This window comes from Poecilia latipinna, unplaced genomic scaffold, assembly GCF_001443285.1.
Source record: "Poecilia latipinna isolate Pla-1442-1.1 unplaced genomic scaffold, P_latipinna-1.0 Scaffold825, whole genome shotgun sequence".
Classification (NCBI taxonomy): domain Eukaryota; kingdom Metazoa; phylum Chordata; class Actinopteri; order Cyprinodontiformes; family Poeciliidae; genus Poecilia; species Poecilia latipinna.
The window spans coordinates 162,806-176,759 of NW_015113441.1; the positions used below are offsets into that span (position 1 = coordinate 162,806).

The window sequence follows — 13,954 nt, forward strand, 5'->3', positions numbered from 1 at the left end:
CTACAGGAGCAGATTTGTTTATGATCTCTGTTTTTAGAATGTCTGCTGGCGGTGACTCATAACTTCATCACACTTAAAAAGTGACTGTAGAGACTGTTGTTTTTCCCCACAGGGGATGAATCTTTTAGGCTAACGTGAAAACAAAACAAACACTAGAGAAAGTATTACTCTATAGTTAAAATGAATAATTTGATCCAGCTGCGATGGATTGGCGACCTGTCCAGGTTATACCCCCACTTCTCGCCCAACGACCCCGCGACCCTGTCAGGATAAACTGATGTAGACAGTGGATGGATGGAACTTGATCTGAATCTGTTTATCTGTGACATAAAAGCAAAAGTTGTTCTTACTGCAGGTAAACTGTTGGAGTGTGGTAACGGGTGAGGGATGGTCAACTCTGTTTCACAGCATCCTCCATATACGCACAAAAAACCTAACAAAATGATGAGATATCCTCTAATATCTAACTATCATAGGATAGTTAGATATTATCTGAAAAGTCAAAGTCTTGTCACTAACTCGCCCAATGTCTGTTTCTTCCAGATGGCCTCCATACAGTCAAAGCCACGTGTACGCTGCGCGTCACCATCATCACCGACGACATGCTGACCAACAGCATCACGGTGCGCCTGGAGAACATGTCGCAGGAGCGCTTCCTGTCTCCCCTCCTCAGCCTCTTCCTGGAAGGAGTGGCGGCCGTTCTGTCCACCAAGCGGGAGGCCGTGTTTGTGTTCAACATCCAGAACGACACCGACGTGCAGGGCTCCATCCTGAACGTCACCTTTTCGGCGCTCCAGCCCGGAGGCACGCCCGGTAAAGGGACGTTCTTCCCCTCTGAGGACCTCCAGGAGCAGATCTACCTGAACAGGACGCTGCTGAGGCTGATTTCCTCTCAGGAGGTAGCCCACAAGTGAAAGCTGGGTGCAAAATAGAAAAGAGGTGCACGATGTCGACGTAACTCCGATGATGTCCTCTCTCTAGGTGTTGCCGTTCGATGACAACATCTGTCTGCGGGAGCCCTGCGAGAACTACATGAAGTGCGTCTCGGTGCTGAAGTTCGACAGCTCGCCGCCGTTCATCGCCTCCAACACGGTTCTTTTCCGGCCCATCCATCCCATCAACGGGCTCCGGTGCCGCTGCCCAGTGGGCTTCACCGGGGACTACTGCGAAACCGAGATCGACCTTTGCTACTCGGGGCCGTGCAAGAACAACGGAAGGTGCCGCAGCCGAGAAGGCGGGTACACCTGCGAGTGCCTGGAAGACTTCACAGGTAATCTACGATTCGGATTTACCAACTTGGTGTAATCGTCTGCTAATCCAGTTAATTTCTCTCCTGACAGTGGTTTACATGTGTACAGCAGCACAGCCAAACTGCTCTGACTAGTTTTTGGAGCAAATGTTGAAACGGGTTTGACCCCACTGCAGAAAAGAAAAACAATGTTTTGTAATCTTGAATGCATAGCCACCTGCACACATCCAATACAGAAGATTTATCACTGTCAAAAGGTGTGTGGAATGCTAAGATCTTGTATCAAATAACGTTTAGCCGAAGGACCAAAACTACTTTAACCCTGACACACAAGTTTGGTAGTGAAGGATTTTTAAACTCTTTTCTTCTAATTTGACACTAATGACAAGTCAAAGCAGTCAGTAGTGAAAATGAAAAGAAAGGAAATATTTTCTGATAAATTCCCATAAAGGTTTAAAACATTATTTTTGACTCATAATTTGAGATTTCCACAGATAAAATTGTCTGGTTTTAGTTTGTAATGCATTACATCAAATGCTTAATGCACTTAGGGGGCGGGGAGTCAAATAATTATTAATTTAATTAATCAGAAAGTAGGTCAGGCTGCCATCAGTTGGAGTCACTCTAAACATTCGGCCTAATGAGGTGATGAATCTTTTGTGGTACAGATGGAGCATCTGCATAGCTTGGCAGCAGATTAAATATTGTTAATTTGTGCTTATTGTTATGTCTAATTTTTCTACATGTAAACACCAACAGTGCACAACTGGCTTTTAATTTAGCTTTTTTAGAAGAAATTCTGAAACTGCACTTGGTTAAAATTTGCTGTTTGCATTTAATGATCACACTAAGAGAACTTTAATGTTTGTTATATTTAAGCTAAAGGCTGGTGTGATAAAAAGAATCCCAGCCAGTATTCATCTGGTTGCTGGGATTGATTCTGACTCAACCCAGAGTTCATGTGGCAGAAGTTGTGGAAGGCTTGGACGGGTCCATTCTTCCCACTAGAAACACTTAGTGAAATATTTCCTGGTGTCAGTGATCTTCCTGCTGTACTTCCCTCTCGTACATTCGATACCTGGTCCTCTCCGCGCCGCTGTCTCCCCCTAATAGAGCTGTGGCGGCCTCCGATAGTACTCATGCCTCATCTTCGTCCATCTCTTCCAATGCTCTGCCTCCCCCTCTTCTTTCTCTTCCTCATATCTGATGCAATTACCTGATTATATCTGCCTTTGTCACTCACAGGGCTTTTTCGCCTGCCTCTCCCATGCCTTCTTGTCCACTCAGCCTCCATATTTCCCTTTCCTACATCTCAGTGTCCCCTCTTTGAAGGTCACAGTTCAACTCTGGATAGTCGGGGCCATCAGGGCCCATTATGGGCCTGATGACAGCAGGGGCGGGAGTTGATCTGTTCTCCTTGGGTTTCCTACATTACGGGGAAACGGATCCTTATAATTCTCCCCTTTCGGAAAAAAGGATTATGTTGAGGATAGAAGGGCCATTAGCTGGTTCCAAGCTGTGATGTGATGGGGGTCTGTATGCGCCCGGGGTGGGGAGATCATGTCTGGATGATGGCAGGTGGACACACCGCACAGGAGACATATAGCAGAGGATATTTCTGTCAGGAATTTAAATTAATAGGACCAGGAAGCTGGGCTCAGTTTGCCGATTTTGAACTATGCTACCTTAGTGTGTTCATTAAAGAGGAATTTCCCATGATAGGACTGAAAGTTAGGAAATCTCATATAACAGATTTGATCATTCCCACACTTGAATCAATCTGTTTAGCTGGGAAGTGAGTCATGCCAGGATGCAAACAACATTTTTACAGACGAGTTAAAAAGAAGCACTTCAAAAACACAAAATGTTACCAGGGATCTTATTTGCACAGTTTCTACTGCAAATATCTTAGTACACTTGAAATAAGCCAAAACAAACTTACAAATAACTTTTCAACAGAGTGTAGGAAGTTGTTTTAGGTCAATAATTCTTTAATATTGATTTAGAAAAGGAAGTTCTAGTTCACACTTACTTCCACTCTTTTTTGATTGCCATTACTAAAAACAAAAGTAAAAAATGTGAAAGTTCTGCATCATTTTCCTTCAGCTACTCAATGACACACTCCTTTGTGTTGGTCTATAACAAAACCTCCCATTAAAGTACTCGGAAGTTTCTAATTCTACCATCGTAAAACATAAAAATGTTCAAGCGGCATGCAACTCATACTTTTGCAAGGCGCTGCAGCGGCTACATAAGCTTCTCTCAAAGACTTTTTTTTTTTTTTTTAAGAATTGAATTCCAGACCGATTACACTAGTCTGGATTTAAGTCAAGGGTGCAAAGAATGCTTCAGAGAAAGGCTAAACTAACGATAATCTAATAAGACAACATGGTCATTAATCATCTGCCATTGCACTGCACGTTATCTCAAAAGAGCTCACAGAAGCGATATATAAACGCTGCCTAACTGAAAGTCTGCTTTTTTTCCTTTTAGGCGAGCATTGTGAGGTGAATGCGTCGTCGGGCCGCTGTGTTCCCGGTGTTTGTAAGAACGGTGGGAAATGCGTCAACCGGCTTGCTGGAGGTTTCATGTGCGAGTGTCCGCCAGGGGAGTTCGAGAAGCCTTACTGTGAAATGACCACCCGCAGCTTCCCCGGCCAGTCATTCGTAACGTTCAGGGGTCTCCGGCAAAGGTTCCACTTCACCGTTTCCTTCATGTATGTACCTTTTTTCACTATGTCGTTACATGATTATAATAAGTAATTTTTTTCTTTCTTTGACGAGCAGTTTTTCAGGTCAAGTTTCTAAGGAATAACCATTTTCCTGTGTGCAACTTACCGTAATTAGAAAATACGCAAAATTGCAAGACACATTAAAAAGGGCAACTAAAATGTATTTCTAAAACTCAAGTTCAGTGGTATCCAAACTGTTTGCCACATGGGGCTTAAAATACACATGAGCTACAAAACAAATATAAAAAAAACAAACAAAACTAATTTTAGTGTATTTATTTATGTTTTATTTTTTACTTTTACATCCTCAACAACAAACTAGACATGGAATAAGAAGCCTGTCTTCATGTTCAATTAGAAAAGCATGGCCTGCTGTAACTCCACCTGTTACAGTTACGGTTAAATTTAATCATTTCTGACTTGAATTCTTACGGCAACAAATAATCTAATGGCAGTTCTAGTTCAACAGTTTAACGTTGTCTACATAAATAACTGTAGATTCTTTTAAAAAATTGTGTTATCAAAGCCGTTCCTCGGCTCCAGAAACAGCTAATAAGTGTAGCTTGGGCTGCTAACAGTAGTTCAATAAGCTAACATTAGCTTGGTAGCAACAAACTGCCTAGCTAGTTAGTTTCTTTCAATTAAATGCAACTGAAATATATAAAACTCCATATAAAGATAGAGAGATGCTATGAAAACCAGTTCTTTATCTAGAATCTTCAACATGTAAAGTCAATTAAGAGCCTTTTATTTGCTAAATAGCTTGATATGCTAGTTAGCATAGTTATGAGTGTCGCTCTAAAATTTCCTTTTTCTTAACCAATGAAATTCTACATTTAATGGCAACAGAGTGCAGACCCGTCTAAGCAGTTGTGTAGTAAATGGTAACATAAAGAGTTCAATGAGCTAAAGTATAGCTTGGGCAGGCCCGGGCATGTACACGCTTATTCATTGCAGCGAGACACACCACATCTGAATTTGCAACTTAATGAGGTTTGTTTCTCACACTCTCCACAAACCTGAAAGTGCTGGAGGACAAACAACAGCTGGTTGCGCAAGTTTTCTTATTCTCTCACAGTAAATATGAATACGAAGAGGTAAGTTATAACACCCACGTTTTGTTGCCACTGCTAATAAAGGTGAGACCGATATTTTTGAATTCATCGACAGCGTGAGGGCTAGAAAAGGTTTAAAGTGGGTAAAAACAGGAAAGGCTGTGTGATGTTTTTCCTTATCAGTGCTTGACTACAGCCATCCTGACTTCCTGCCCTCCTGGACTCGCTGGCATCTGTTGTCTGACTCCGCTGCCCTCACCTTCCACTCCAAACCTCAGCTTCGCCTCTGAACTCTGTACCCGCCTAAAACACACGAGTGCCCGGATGGTACAACTCGTGAATCTTTTAAGGCACGGAAATGGTTTCATCAATGAGCAACAAATCCTTTGTATACTTTCCTTGGCAAGGAGACCTTTTTCTCAGGAGCTATTATTTTATCATACAGCCATCTTTAAGGTCTTTAAGGTCTTTAGTCTCACAGCCCAAGTCTGTTTGACTTGGAAATGGTACCAATAGTTATACAGGAAACTTAAGTTTGGAGATAAAGCAAAAATTCAGACAGGTCACCAGTCAGGCACACCAATCAAAAGTGTCTCAGTTTTGCACCAATACTGGTTCTGATTTCAGATACTAAAGGTGAACTTTTAATGGGGCGTTGAAAAGTTTCCAATTCAATATATATATATATATATTTCCAAAATTTCTTTGCTCAAATTAAAGTTCATGGTAATGTATTGGAAATGGTTCGTCCTTTGCAGACCTAGACACAAACCCATCTGTGAGACTGAGCAGTCATTTTTTGTTACATCTTATAAAAAGATAAAATAGACATTTGACATTGTCCTTTTAACTTTATGGTAGAAAGTAGCACATTTTTATCAACAGTGCTCTGTATTCCCTAAGATAAAAATAATTTTCCAAATGCTTGGTTGTAAACTGTTGAGTTTACAACCAAGCGATCAATTGGAACATTTTCCCATGATCTGTTGGAACATTTTAGGTGTGACATTTGCCAAATATCTAAGAATCGCTCTTTTTGCAGGTTTGCTACCCGAGAAAGAAATGCTCTGCTTCTCTACAACGGCAGGTTCAATGAGAAACACGACTTCATCGCCCTGGAGATCATTGACGAACAGATTCATCTTACCTTCTCCGGAGGTCAGGCTTTTTTTTACTGCGTATCTTCCGAACTGTTTATGTGTTTTTCTGCCACATTAAGTCATGTATGAATGCTCATAATCTAAACGGACTCTCATAAATAAATACTAGCATTGTGTGCTTGCTTTTGATTTACGTTTACAGCTTTGACAGAGTGAATGAGTTGAAGCCAAGCTCTCATTGAAGTGCAGGCAGACATACGCCCAGAGTCATTGTTACTGTCGGTAACTGTTGAACTGCAGATCAAACACGCTGGCTTTGTACCGGCAACTGTTGTTTTCCCTTTCGGGCCGCTTTCCCATGGCACCGAACGGAGGAGGAATCCAGTCTAATATGATTATCTTGGGTTGGAGCCGGTTTGGGAGACGGGCCAAGTCCTTGTGCCCTACTTCAGAACCATAAAACGACTAAACGCTAGGCGCATGAATCATCAGAATTACGTGTCACCTTTAAGACAGAGGAATATCAAGGTAGATTGTCGATTTCTTTAGGTCACAAGATCATTCCCTGTTTAGTCATACATACAAAAACATGCAGATACATCGCGTTTCCGTGGTGTTTGCTAATTTGTAGCTGGATTGATTGCCGTGTGCAAGTTGCTTCTGCCCTTGGCAAACAAAAGTACACCCTCCCTGGACTTTTGTTTTTCTTGTGTTGCATGATGAGTCTTGTGTCCAAATTAATTGTTAACGCTGGGAGAAAATAAGAACTATTTATGAGTTTAAGCTCTTTTAGTCTTAAACTCTCTCACCTCGACTCAAAGATTCAGGATAAAGCCAGGAGTACACCCAGCCCTACCTACCAAAGTTAGGTGTAAAGAATCGCCTCCTGGTTCTGGGGAGAAGAAAAGCACATTAAGGTTTATGAATCATCTTTTTATTTTGTTCTTCATTGATCACCCAGGTGAAACAAAAACCACGGTGTCTCCCTACATCCCCGGTGGAGTCAGCGACGGCCAATGGCACTCTGTCCAGCTCCATTACTACAACAAGGTAAAGAATGTTATCAGCTGCTCCTCCTCTGTTTCCTTCTCCTCTTCCCCTCCTTCCTCTTTAAGTTTGAATGGGTCGTTTAAGACGTCCTTTGAAGCCCTTCAATCACATCCTAACTAGGTATTGTTAGCAACGCTAACATCCCACAAAATAAGGAATATAGAAGTAACGGAGTTGGATCTTTCCGAAAGGCTGGGCCCATACCACTGTGAGGAACTGTGCTGTAAATTAGCGAGTGTGGGAGCGGAGTGTGTGAAAAGTGGACTCTCTTTGAAGCTACCGAAGCAGCTGACCTTGACTGCAGAGATAATCTTAACGGTGCGGGTTTGATTTGTGACATCTCCGCCTCAAACTCCCGCTGTGGATGCCAGCATAGGAGGCCCTGGCGCCCTGGGCTTCAAAGGTCAAACGCTCACTAATTGTGCTCTAGTTGAGATCTGCTCGACTTCATGTAATACCGGCGGATCATTGTCACAGACATAATCACAGGACGTCTGGATAGGTGCATTCAGAGTTTGGAAGTTGGGTTTTAAGATGTTCCCACGATGGTCTTCTTGCTTCTTGATCAGAAAATAGGCTGTGATCATTCTGCAGGCTGTCTCGTATGTCCTTTGGTATTATGCTATTCGGGTTTAGATGATATTCGTTTACAGCAAACTTCCAGAACCCACAGGCATTAAACGTTAAACCGTGAAGGGCGATAAGATAAGTGTCGCCTTTGAAGAGGACACAAGCTATTGTGTGATGCCTGGCTGTTTGCTCTACAGTTGTCGGAACAAGACTTTTCAATTATGACCATTTTAGACAACCCCAGTGCATTCCATCCCACGTAGCTCTAGAAATAGATGGGATTAGTTGTTTTACAAGGCCTCGCTAATGTGTCGATACTTCTTGAACTTTTTCACATTTGACCCCAACTCCAAAGATAGAAGCTTTTCTACTAGGTCAATTAAATGACACTTCAGCAGCCTGTGTCAAATTCTATGACACAGAATTTGACACAGGCTCCTCAAACATTCATGGCTTAAAAATACTTTACAATTGTAATTTCTGTCGTTTAATTATGTTTCTGAAGAGGATGAAGTGTGGTGAACATTTACTTTCAGCTCCCCCTGACTCAGTACTTTGTGCATATTTCTGCAGTTAGAGTTGTGGTATGCCTCTATCAGCTACTCACATAGACTCCTAAACTTGTGACAAAATGGCTCAAACTCCAACCATTCCTAGTAGCGCTGGCTAGATGGGTTTTTTTATTTTATTTAGTCAACCTCCCTTTACCTTGCACAATATAAATTGGCCAAATTAAATAAAAAAAAAGCACAGAAGACAGATTCCAAATAAGATTAAATCAGCTGCTAATAGGTCGCTACTAAAAACCCATACAGCATTAGCAGTTAGCATTAGCATCATCATAAAAACAAAGGGGTTGTTTACTGGATCTGTGACGCATGCTTAAAAATGAAAGAAACGGCTCAAGTGAGATGAGTTCAGATATTTTCACATCAGTTTTGAGAAAAACTCAAAATCAAGTGGCGAGTGCCACAGCAGCACTGTGCATAATGTCACTCTGTACTTCGTAGGAACATAAATCAGGTGGAACCAAGCTCAGCCTGAGAATAAAGTTTTTTGTTTTTCTTTTTGCAGAAGCTAACCGGTTTCTTCCGAGGTGCTGCTGGATATAAATGCATCGCACAGTTTGCATTTATAAAACACGTTTTGAACAATTCCTCCCACCTTCACCTTGATTTTGTTGGCCTGCAACTCAGGATCCCCGCTTAGATTTGACAAAATGTGTGAAAAAAAATTCAAGGACGAGTTATGCTTTTGCACGACATTTCATTGGCGTCCCTGCACTTTTCGAACTTGTTGGGGAAACCCCTATCAGATACGCCATTGTGTTTCAGTGACACCCATGGTTTGCAACCTATTAAAGGCAAGACTCGTGTTCTTGTCGTAGCACTATCACATTTCACAGGCTGTTCACCTCTTTTCTCTTGTCCGGTCTGTACTACGCTGTCCTGACAGAGAAGAATTCATCAAAGCTGATAAATCGGATTGCTGTACGTCACGACGTTAGCTGCAGGGTCACATCTGTAGCTCTTGTTCGAGGTGCATTTGTCTTTCTCGTGGGCTTCTGCAGAGTGTGCAGATGCCACAGAGCAGGTAGAGTCTGTTGTCTAAACTTGCAGTAGCGCTCCTGCAGAGATGATTTGCAGGATACAGTCTGTTGGCTCTGAAATCTTCTGTTTTGTTTGCCCTTTGCGGCGTTGAGAGTTTGCTAGCGCGTCGCCCTTGGAAACGAGAGATTGATTGCTACTTCAATCCAGTTCTGTTTACTTTGCTTTTTCTTATTTATTTAGCTCCGCTGATCCTGTAGGCTTCCGTTCTATTTTTTTTTGCCACAATGACGTGCAGACGCAGGACGTGCACACACGGAAACACACTTTCTTTTCTTTCTTTTTTTTTTTTTTTTACGCCGGCGTTGTGGTGTTACGAGCCGGTGAAGCCGTGGGTGGGTGTGTACCACCAGTGATTTGTAGACCCGGTGCCAAATTCCGTTAAACCAGCCCAAGGCTGGATGTGGTGCTGACACGGGGGTCAGATTTTCTTTGTCAGCTGAATGATCAGAAGTCAGAATTGACTCATGGTAATTTAATCCGGCTGCCGGGGGGGTAGGGGGGGATTAGTGAAAATGTATCTGGCAGAAAGCAGCGACGTTCTCACAATAGATTAGGCCTGTTGACATGTGAATGTTGGACATGAATGAATTCCATGTTTGCTACTCACTCATACAGACATTTATCTGAAGGTAGCATTGCTTACATAGCCCAGAGTGACAAAACTTAAGATGATATGATGTCATCCTGCTTCATGCTAAATTCTTGCAGCAGGAGCGTCGAAGCCAATTTTATTTTGGACCGGAGCAACATCATCAACGTTCTCGAGGGCTGGTTGTGCCAGAATGTATTGATAAAATCCATTAACAAATTGTAGAAATGTTAATAAATGGCTGTCTCTGCATTCAATAAGTACTTAATTTCATTATTCTCAGTCTATTCATGGTTAGTTTTAGTGAAACCTTTACGTCCTTACATTCTGCAGCAGCTTTACTCACTTTACTTTACCAAACGTGAACCGTCGTTTGTTAATAGTCGTAAAAACCGCACACACACACACATGCACACACACTCAGTGATTTACTGCGCCAGATGATTAGGCCTGGGCAGAATTTCCCTTTTATAAGGTGTATTTTTCAAAGCCGCAGTTGCTCTTTTTATCCGTATGAGGCTCCACTGGTAAAAAAAAAAAAAAAAAAAGCAGTTCAAAGTTAACACTGAGGTTACCATAGTGACCGTCCTGCCCTTCTCATTGTTCTTTTGATCTTCTTGGTCGGTTGGAAAGTTATATATGTGTTTGTGTGGCAGTGAATAATATTAGAGGAGCACAATAGTGAACGGAAGGAGGGAGACATTTTTCAAATTCCACAAAATAACATCTCAAGGATAGTTGAGTGTGTCAGCAGAGCAACTCCAAACAGGAAACAGAGACGCACGAAGCGCAGAAGAAGAGCGCCGAAGGGGTTTCCTTGAAGCCGCAGGAGAAGAGGTTGCCCGCCGCAGGAAGTGGGGCCGTTCTCAACGCAGGAAATGATGTAATTCAGAAGCCCACTGCGCAGGATGTCAGATGCGTCGTAAATGTGCGCTTCATGTCCACCTTGCGTGGATGTTTCCACTGACCTTAAGGCAAAAACACATTCATTTGGTCAGATGTTCACTACTCCATTTTGCAGGTATTCGTCAGAACTTTTAGGTGGCAAATTGTGTTTTTCACATAAAGGCTGCAGGACATAAGTAAAGCCTTGTTATGAAATTACAGTGAACTAACATCCGTCTCTCGGCAGCGTGGGAACTGATTGTTAGGGAGTTCATGTTTCATAAATCCCCTGGCAGAATATGACTGGCAAACATTTGTGTTTTTTTTTTTTTGGATGCAGAAGCGTTTTCTCGCAGCGTTGCTTCGAGGTGAACCTGTCAAACATTTAGAAAAAAAACAAAAAACCCTGAGGAGTCAGGGTGGGAGATTTGTTTTTTTGTTTTGTTTTAACTGACAGGGCGCTGGTGGGAAAGCTAAAAAAAAAAAAAAAAAAGCTGTTGCCACATTTGCACTCGCTTCTAAATGACCAGAAGGAAGAACCAGTTTTTTACCTTTTTTTTTTTACATAAATTTTACTAATCAGAACCCTGACTGTTTTGTATTTGTTGTGTTCCTGTTTCAACATATAGTCCTGCAAAAATAAGCATAACTTATATCTTTCTGTCTTTAAACACAATAAAGTATAAAAACCTGGATGACTTCATATTACCAGTTGTGTGATCTTCCTATACTTTTCTAAACACAGCTGAAGGTACATCGCGCTTGTCTGCCTGCAGCATTTTCTGTTTGTTTCTTTTCAGGGCTGCATTTCTTTTTTAAACACGTTAATCATTTCTCATTAGGAAAAACATTGCCGGTGATATTTCCACCTGAGACGTGTTGTAAGCGGCATTCCCAGACAGGCCGAGCTGGCTTTTACCACTTCCGCTCTGGCGGGTCTTCTTTCTCTCTTCTTCTCCCTCTCTCTCTCTAATGAGTGCGGTTTACGTGGCAGGAGTTTCCTCATCAGAACATACGTGTAAATTGTTTCTCAGCGTAGTGCGACGCGTTATTTTTGCATATGGCTCCTGCCTGCGGAGAGAGAAACTGAAGCCGCTCAGCTGTCTTTTTGAGGCTGTCATTCACTGAAGGTCTTCTGCTGCTGTTAAATCAGAGCCACTCCAACAGAGCTAGTTCTGTTGATCTCAACAGTGAGACTTATTATAAATAGAGTGGCGCTCTTTGTATAATAATCTTCTGCTGTTTTGTTGATGTGTCGGGTTTTACTGGGTAGCTCTAAATCAAACTGTGCTATTAAACCTTAAAACAAACCTTGGACCACCTATTGAATGCTGAGGTTTCACTGTGTGGTTTTTAACCTCAAAATGGAGAAACAAGGAGAACAGTTCCCAGTGGCTAGCCTCAAAAATCCAGCATGGCTGACCTGTGCCTAAAATATGGTGATTGCTTCAGTAAATCTGCTTATTCAACTGCAAAAAACACAAAATCTTAATATTAGCACAGTTGAAATAAGACAAAACTAACTTAAAAGTAACTTTTCAGCAACATGTATGCACTTATTTCATTCACAGCAAGACATTTTCCCCATGTTAGGAGGGAATAATCTGCCAGTTGAACTATTACTTTTTCATCAATCTTGAGGAAATATTGACCTAAAACAAGTTCCTATATCTTGCTTTAGATTTACTTGTAAGTCAGTTTTGTCTTATTTAAAGTGTACAAAGATATTTACACTACCAATTAGACCAGCAATACTTGAGTTTTTTTTTTTTGCAGTGTTGCATTTCTAGCAGTATTCTATCTAGCAACATGATTGTTTATTGGGAGAATAAAGACAGAAAATATAATAGGTTACTTAAGACCGTAGAGGACAAATCAAGTTTAATACAAACAAAGCGTCAAGTTTGAGATTAAAGCCTAACCCAATCGGTGTATGTGGTCTGCTGTTAGTCAAATGGCTCGGCCCGGTTCGTGCCACCAACATAGTGGTAAAACTGAGAGAAAACGCTCAGGATTTGCTAATGGAAACAAATCTGGCCGGGGCAGACTGTGGTAGAACTGGTTAAAGCCACGCCTGTTCAGAAGGGGCTTAGGGGATGAACTAATACTAAAATAAAGTAAACAATATAGAAGTGATCAAAAACTGGAAACACAGAAACACACCCAAAAACTCAACCCAAGAACATGATTTTTTTTAATTTTCTTTTTTTTTTTTTTACTTTTATTTTTATAGGTGTGAGACCCAAGACATTTCACATTTCTTTGGAAAACATTTTCACATTTGAGTCCTTTATCTCTCAGGAACCACAAGGGCAACAAACCGCAGAGAAATCTCTGTTCTAAAATATTCTCTTCTTCTCTGAGTAGACGGCACACAAACCAGTGTGTTATCGCCCCCTATGAGGTTGAAGTTGTAACTGCATTTCTGTAAATTGACAATGTTTAACTGGCCTAAAAGTAGCTTGAAAATGTGCCAGTTTGAGAACCATGTTTCCTGATCATTTGGACCGTAAAGTTTAGGTTTTTACGTTTTATCCCTCTGTTCAGTTGAAGGTTCATCACCAGTGCTTTATTGGGTGATCGTTATTTGCTAAAGAGGCAGATGCAGTCCTCACTCTTAAATTGTGTGCTTGTGTGTGCGTGTGTGTGTGTGTGTGTGAGAACAGGGGCTGCCACATTTCGCACAGGCACGAGCGATGTCTGTGATGTGTTTTCACTGCAAAGTGCCCCTCATTAAAGGTTAAGTGCTCATTTTTTTTCTGAGGTGAAACCCCAAACTCTAAATTCCCAAGCAGGGAGTGTTTTCAAAGGAAGAGGCCATGTTGTTTTTTTTATTTTTTTATTTTTTTGTGTGTGTTCTTCTTGACGAATGTTTCCACACACCTCAGACAGCTGAGGTTATCGCTACATAAACAGAAACTACTTGTGACCGGACTCCAGCTTTCCAGCACATGAAACACTCTTTCTCTCTGTTTAAACAGAGTAAACCCTCTAACAAAAGAAGCGATGCTTGATTGTTTTGTTCAGCCATCAAAATGTCAGCTAGCTGAAAAAAAAACAAAAAAAAAAACTCAGGTTTTGTTTTGTGTCATGTCCCTGAGGTTGGGGCTGTCAC

General features: G+C 41.6%; 1 protein-coding gene across 6 annotated transcripts in view; it reads left to right on the plus strand.

The window, feature by feature from the left end:
• Positions 1–13,954, plus strand: part of celsr1a (cadherin EGF LAG seven-pass G-type receptor 1a) — an 86,529-nt gene that overhangs the window by 41,381 nt on the left and 31,194 nt on the right. For all 6 annotated transcript variants that reach the window (XM_015047411.1, XM_015047409.1, XM_015047413.1 and 3 more), the window contains exons 2-6: positions 544–899; positions 982–1,270; positions 3,743–3,965; positions 6,078–6,193; positions 7,097–7,185. In XM_015047411.1, the coding sequence (XP_014902897.1) occupies positions 544–899; positions 982–1,270; positions 3,743–3,965; positions 6,078–6,193; positions 7,097–7,185 (1,073 nt within the window). The remainder of the gene's footprint in view (positions 1–543; positions 900–981; positions 1,271–3,742; positions 3,966–6,077; positions 6,194–7,096; positions 7,186–13,954) is intronic.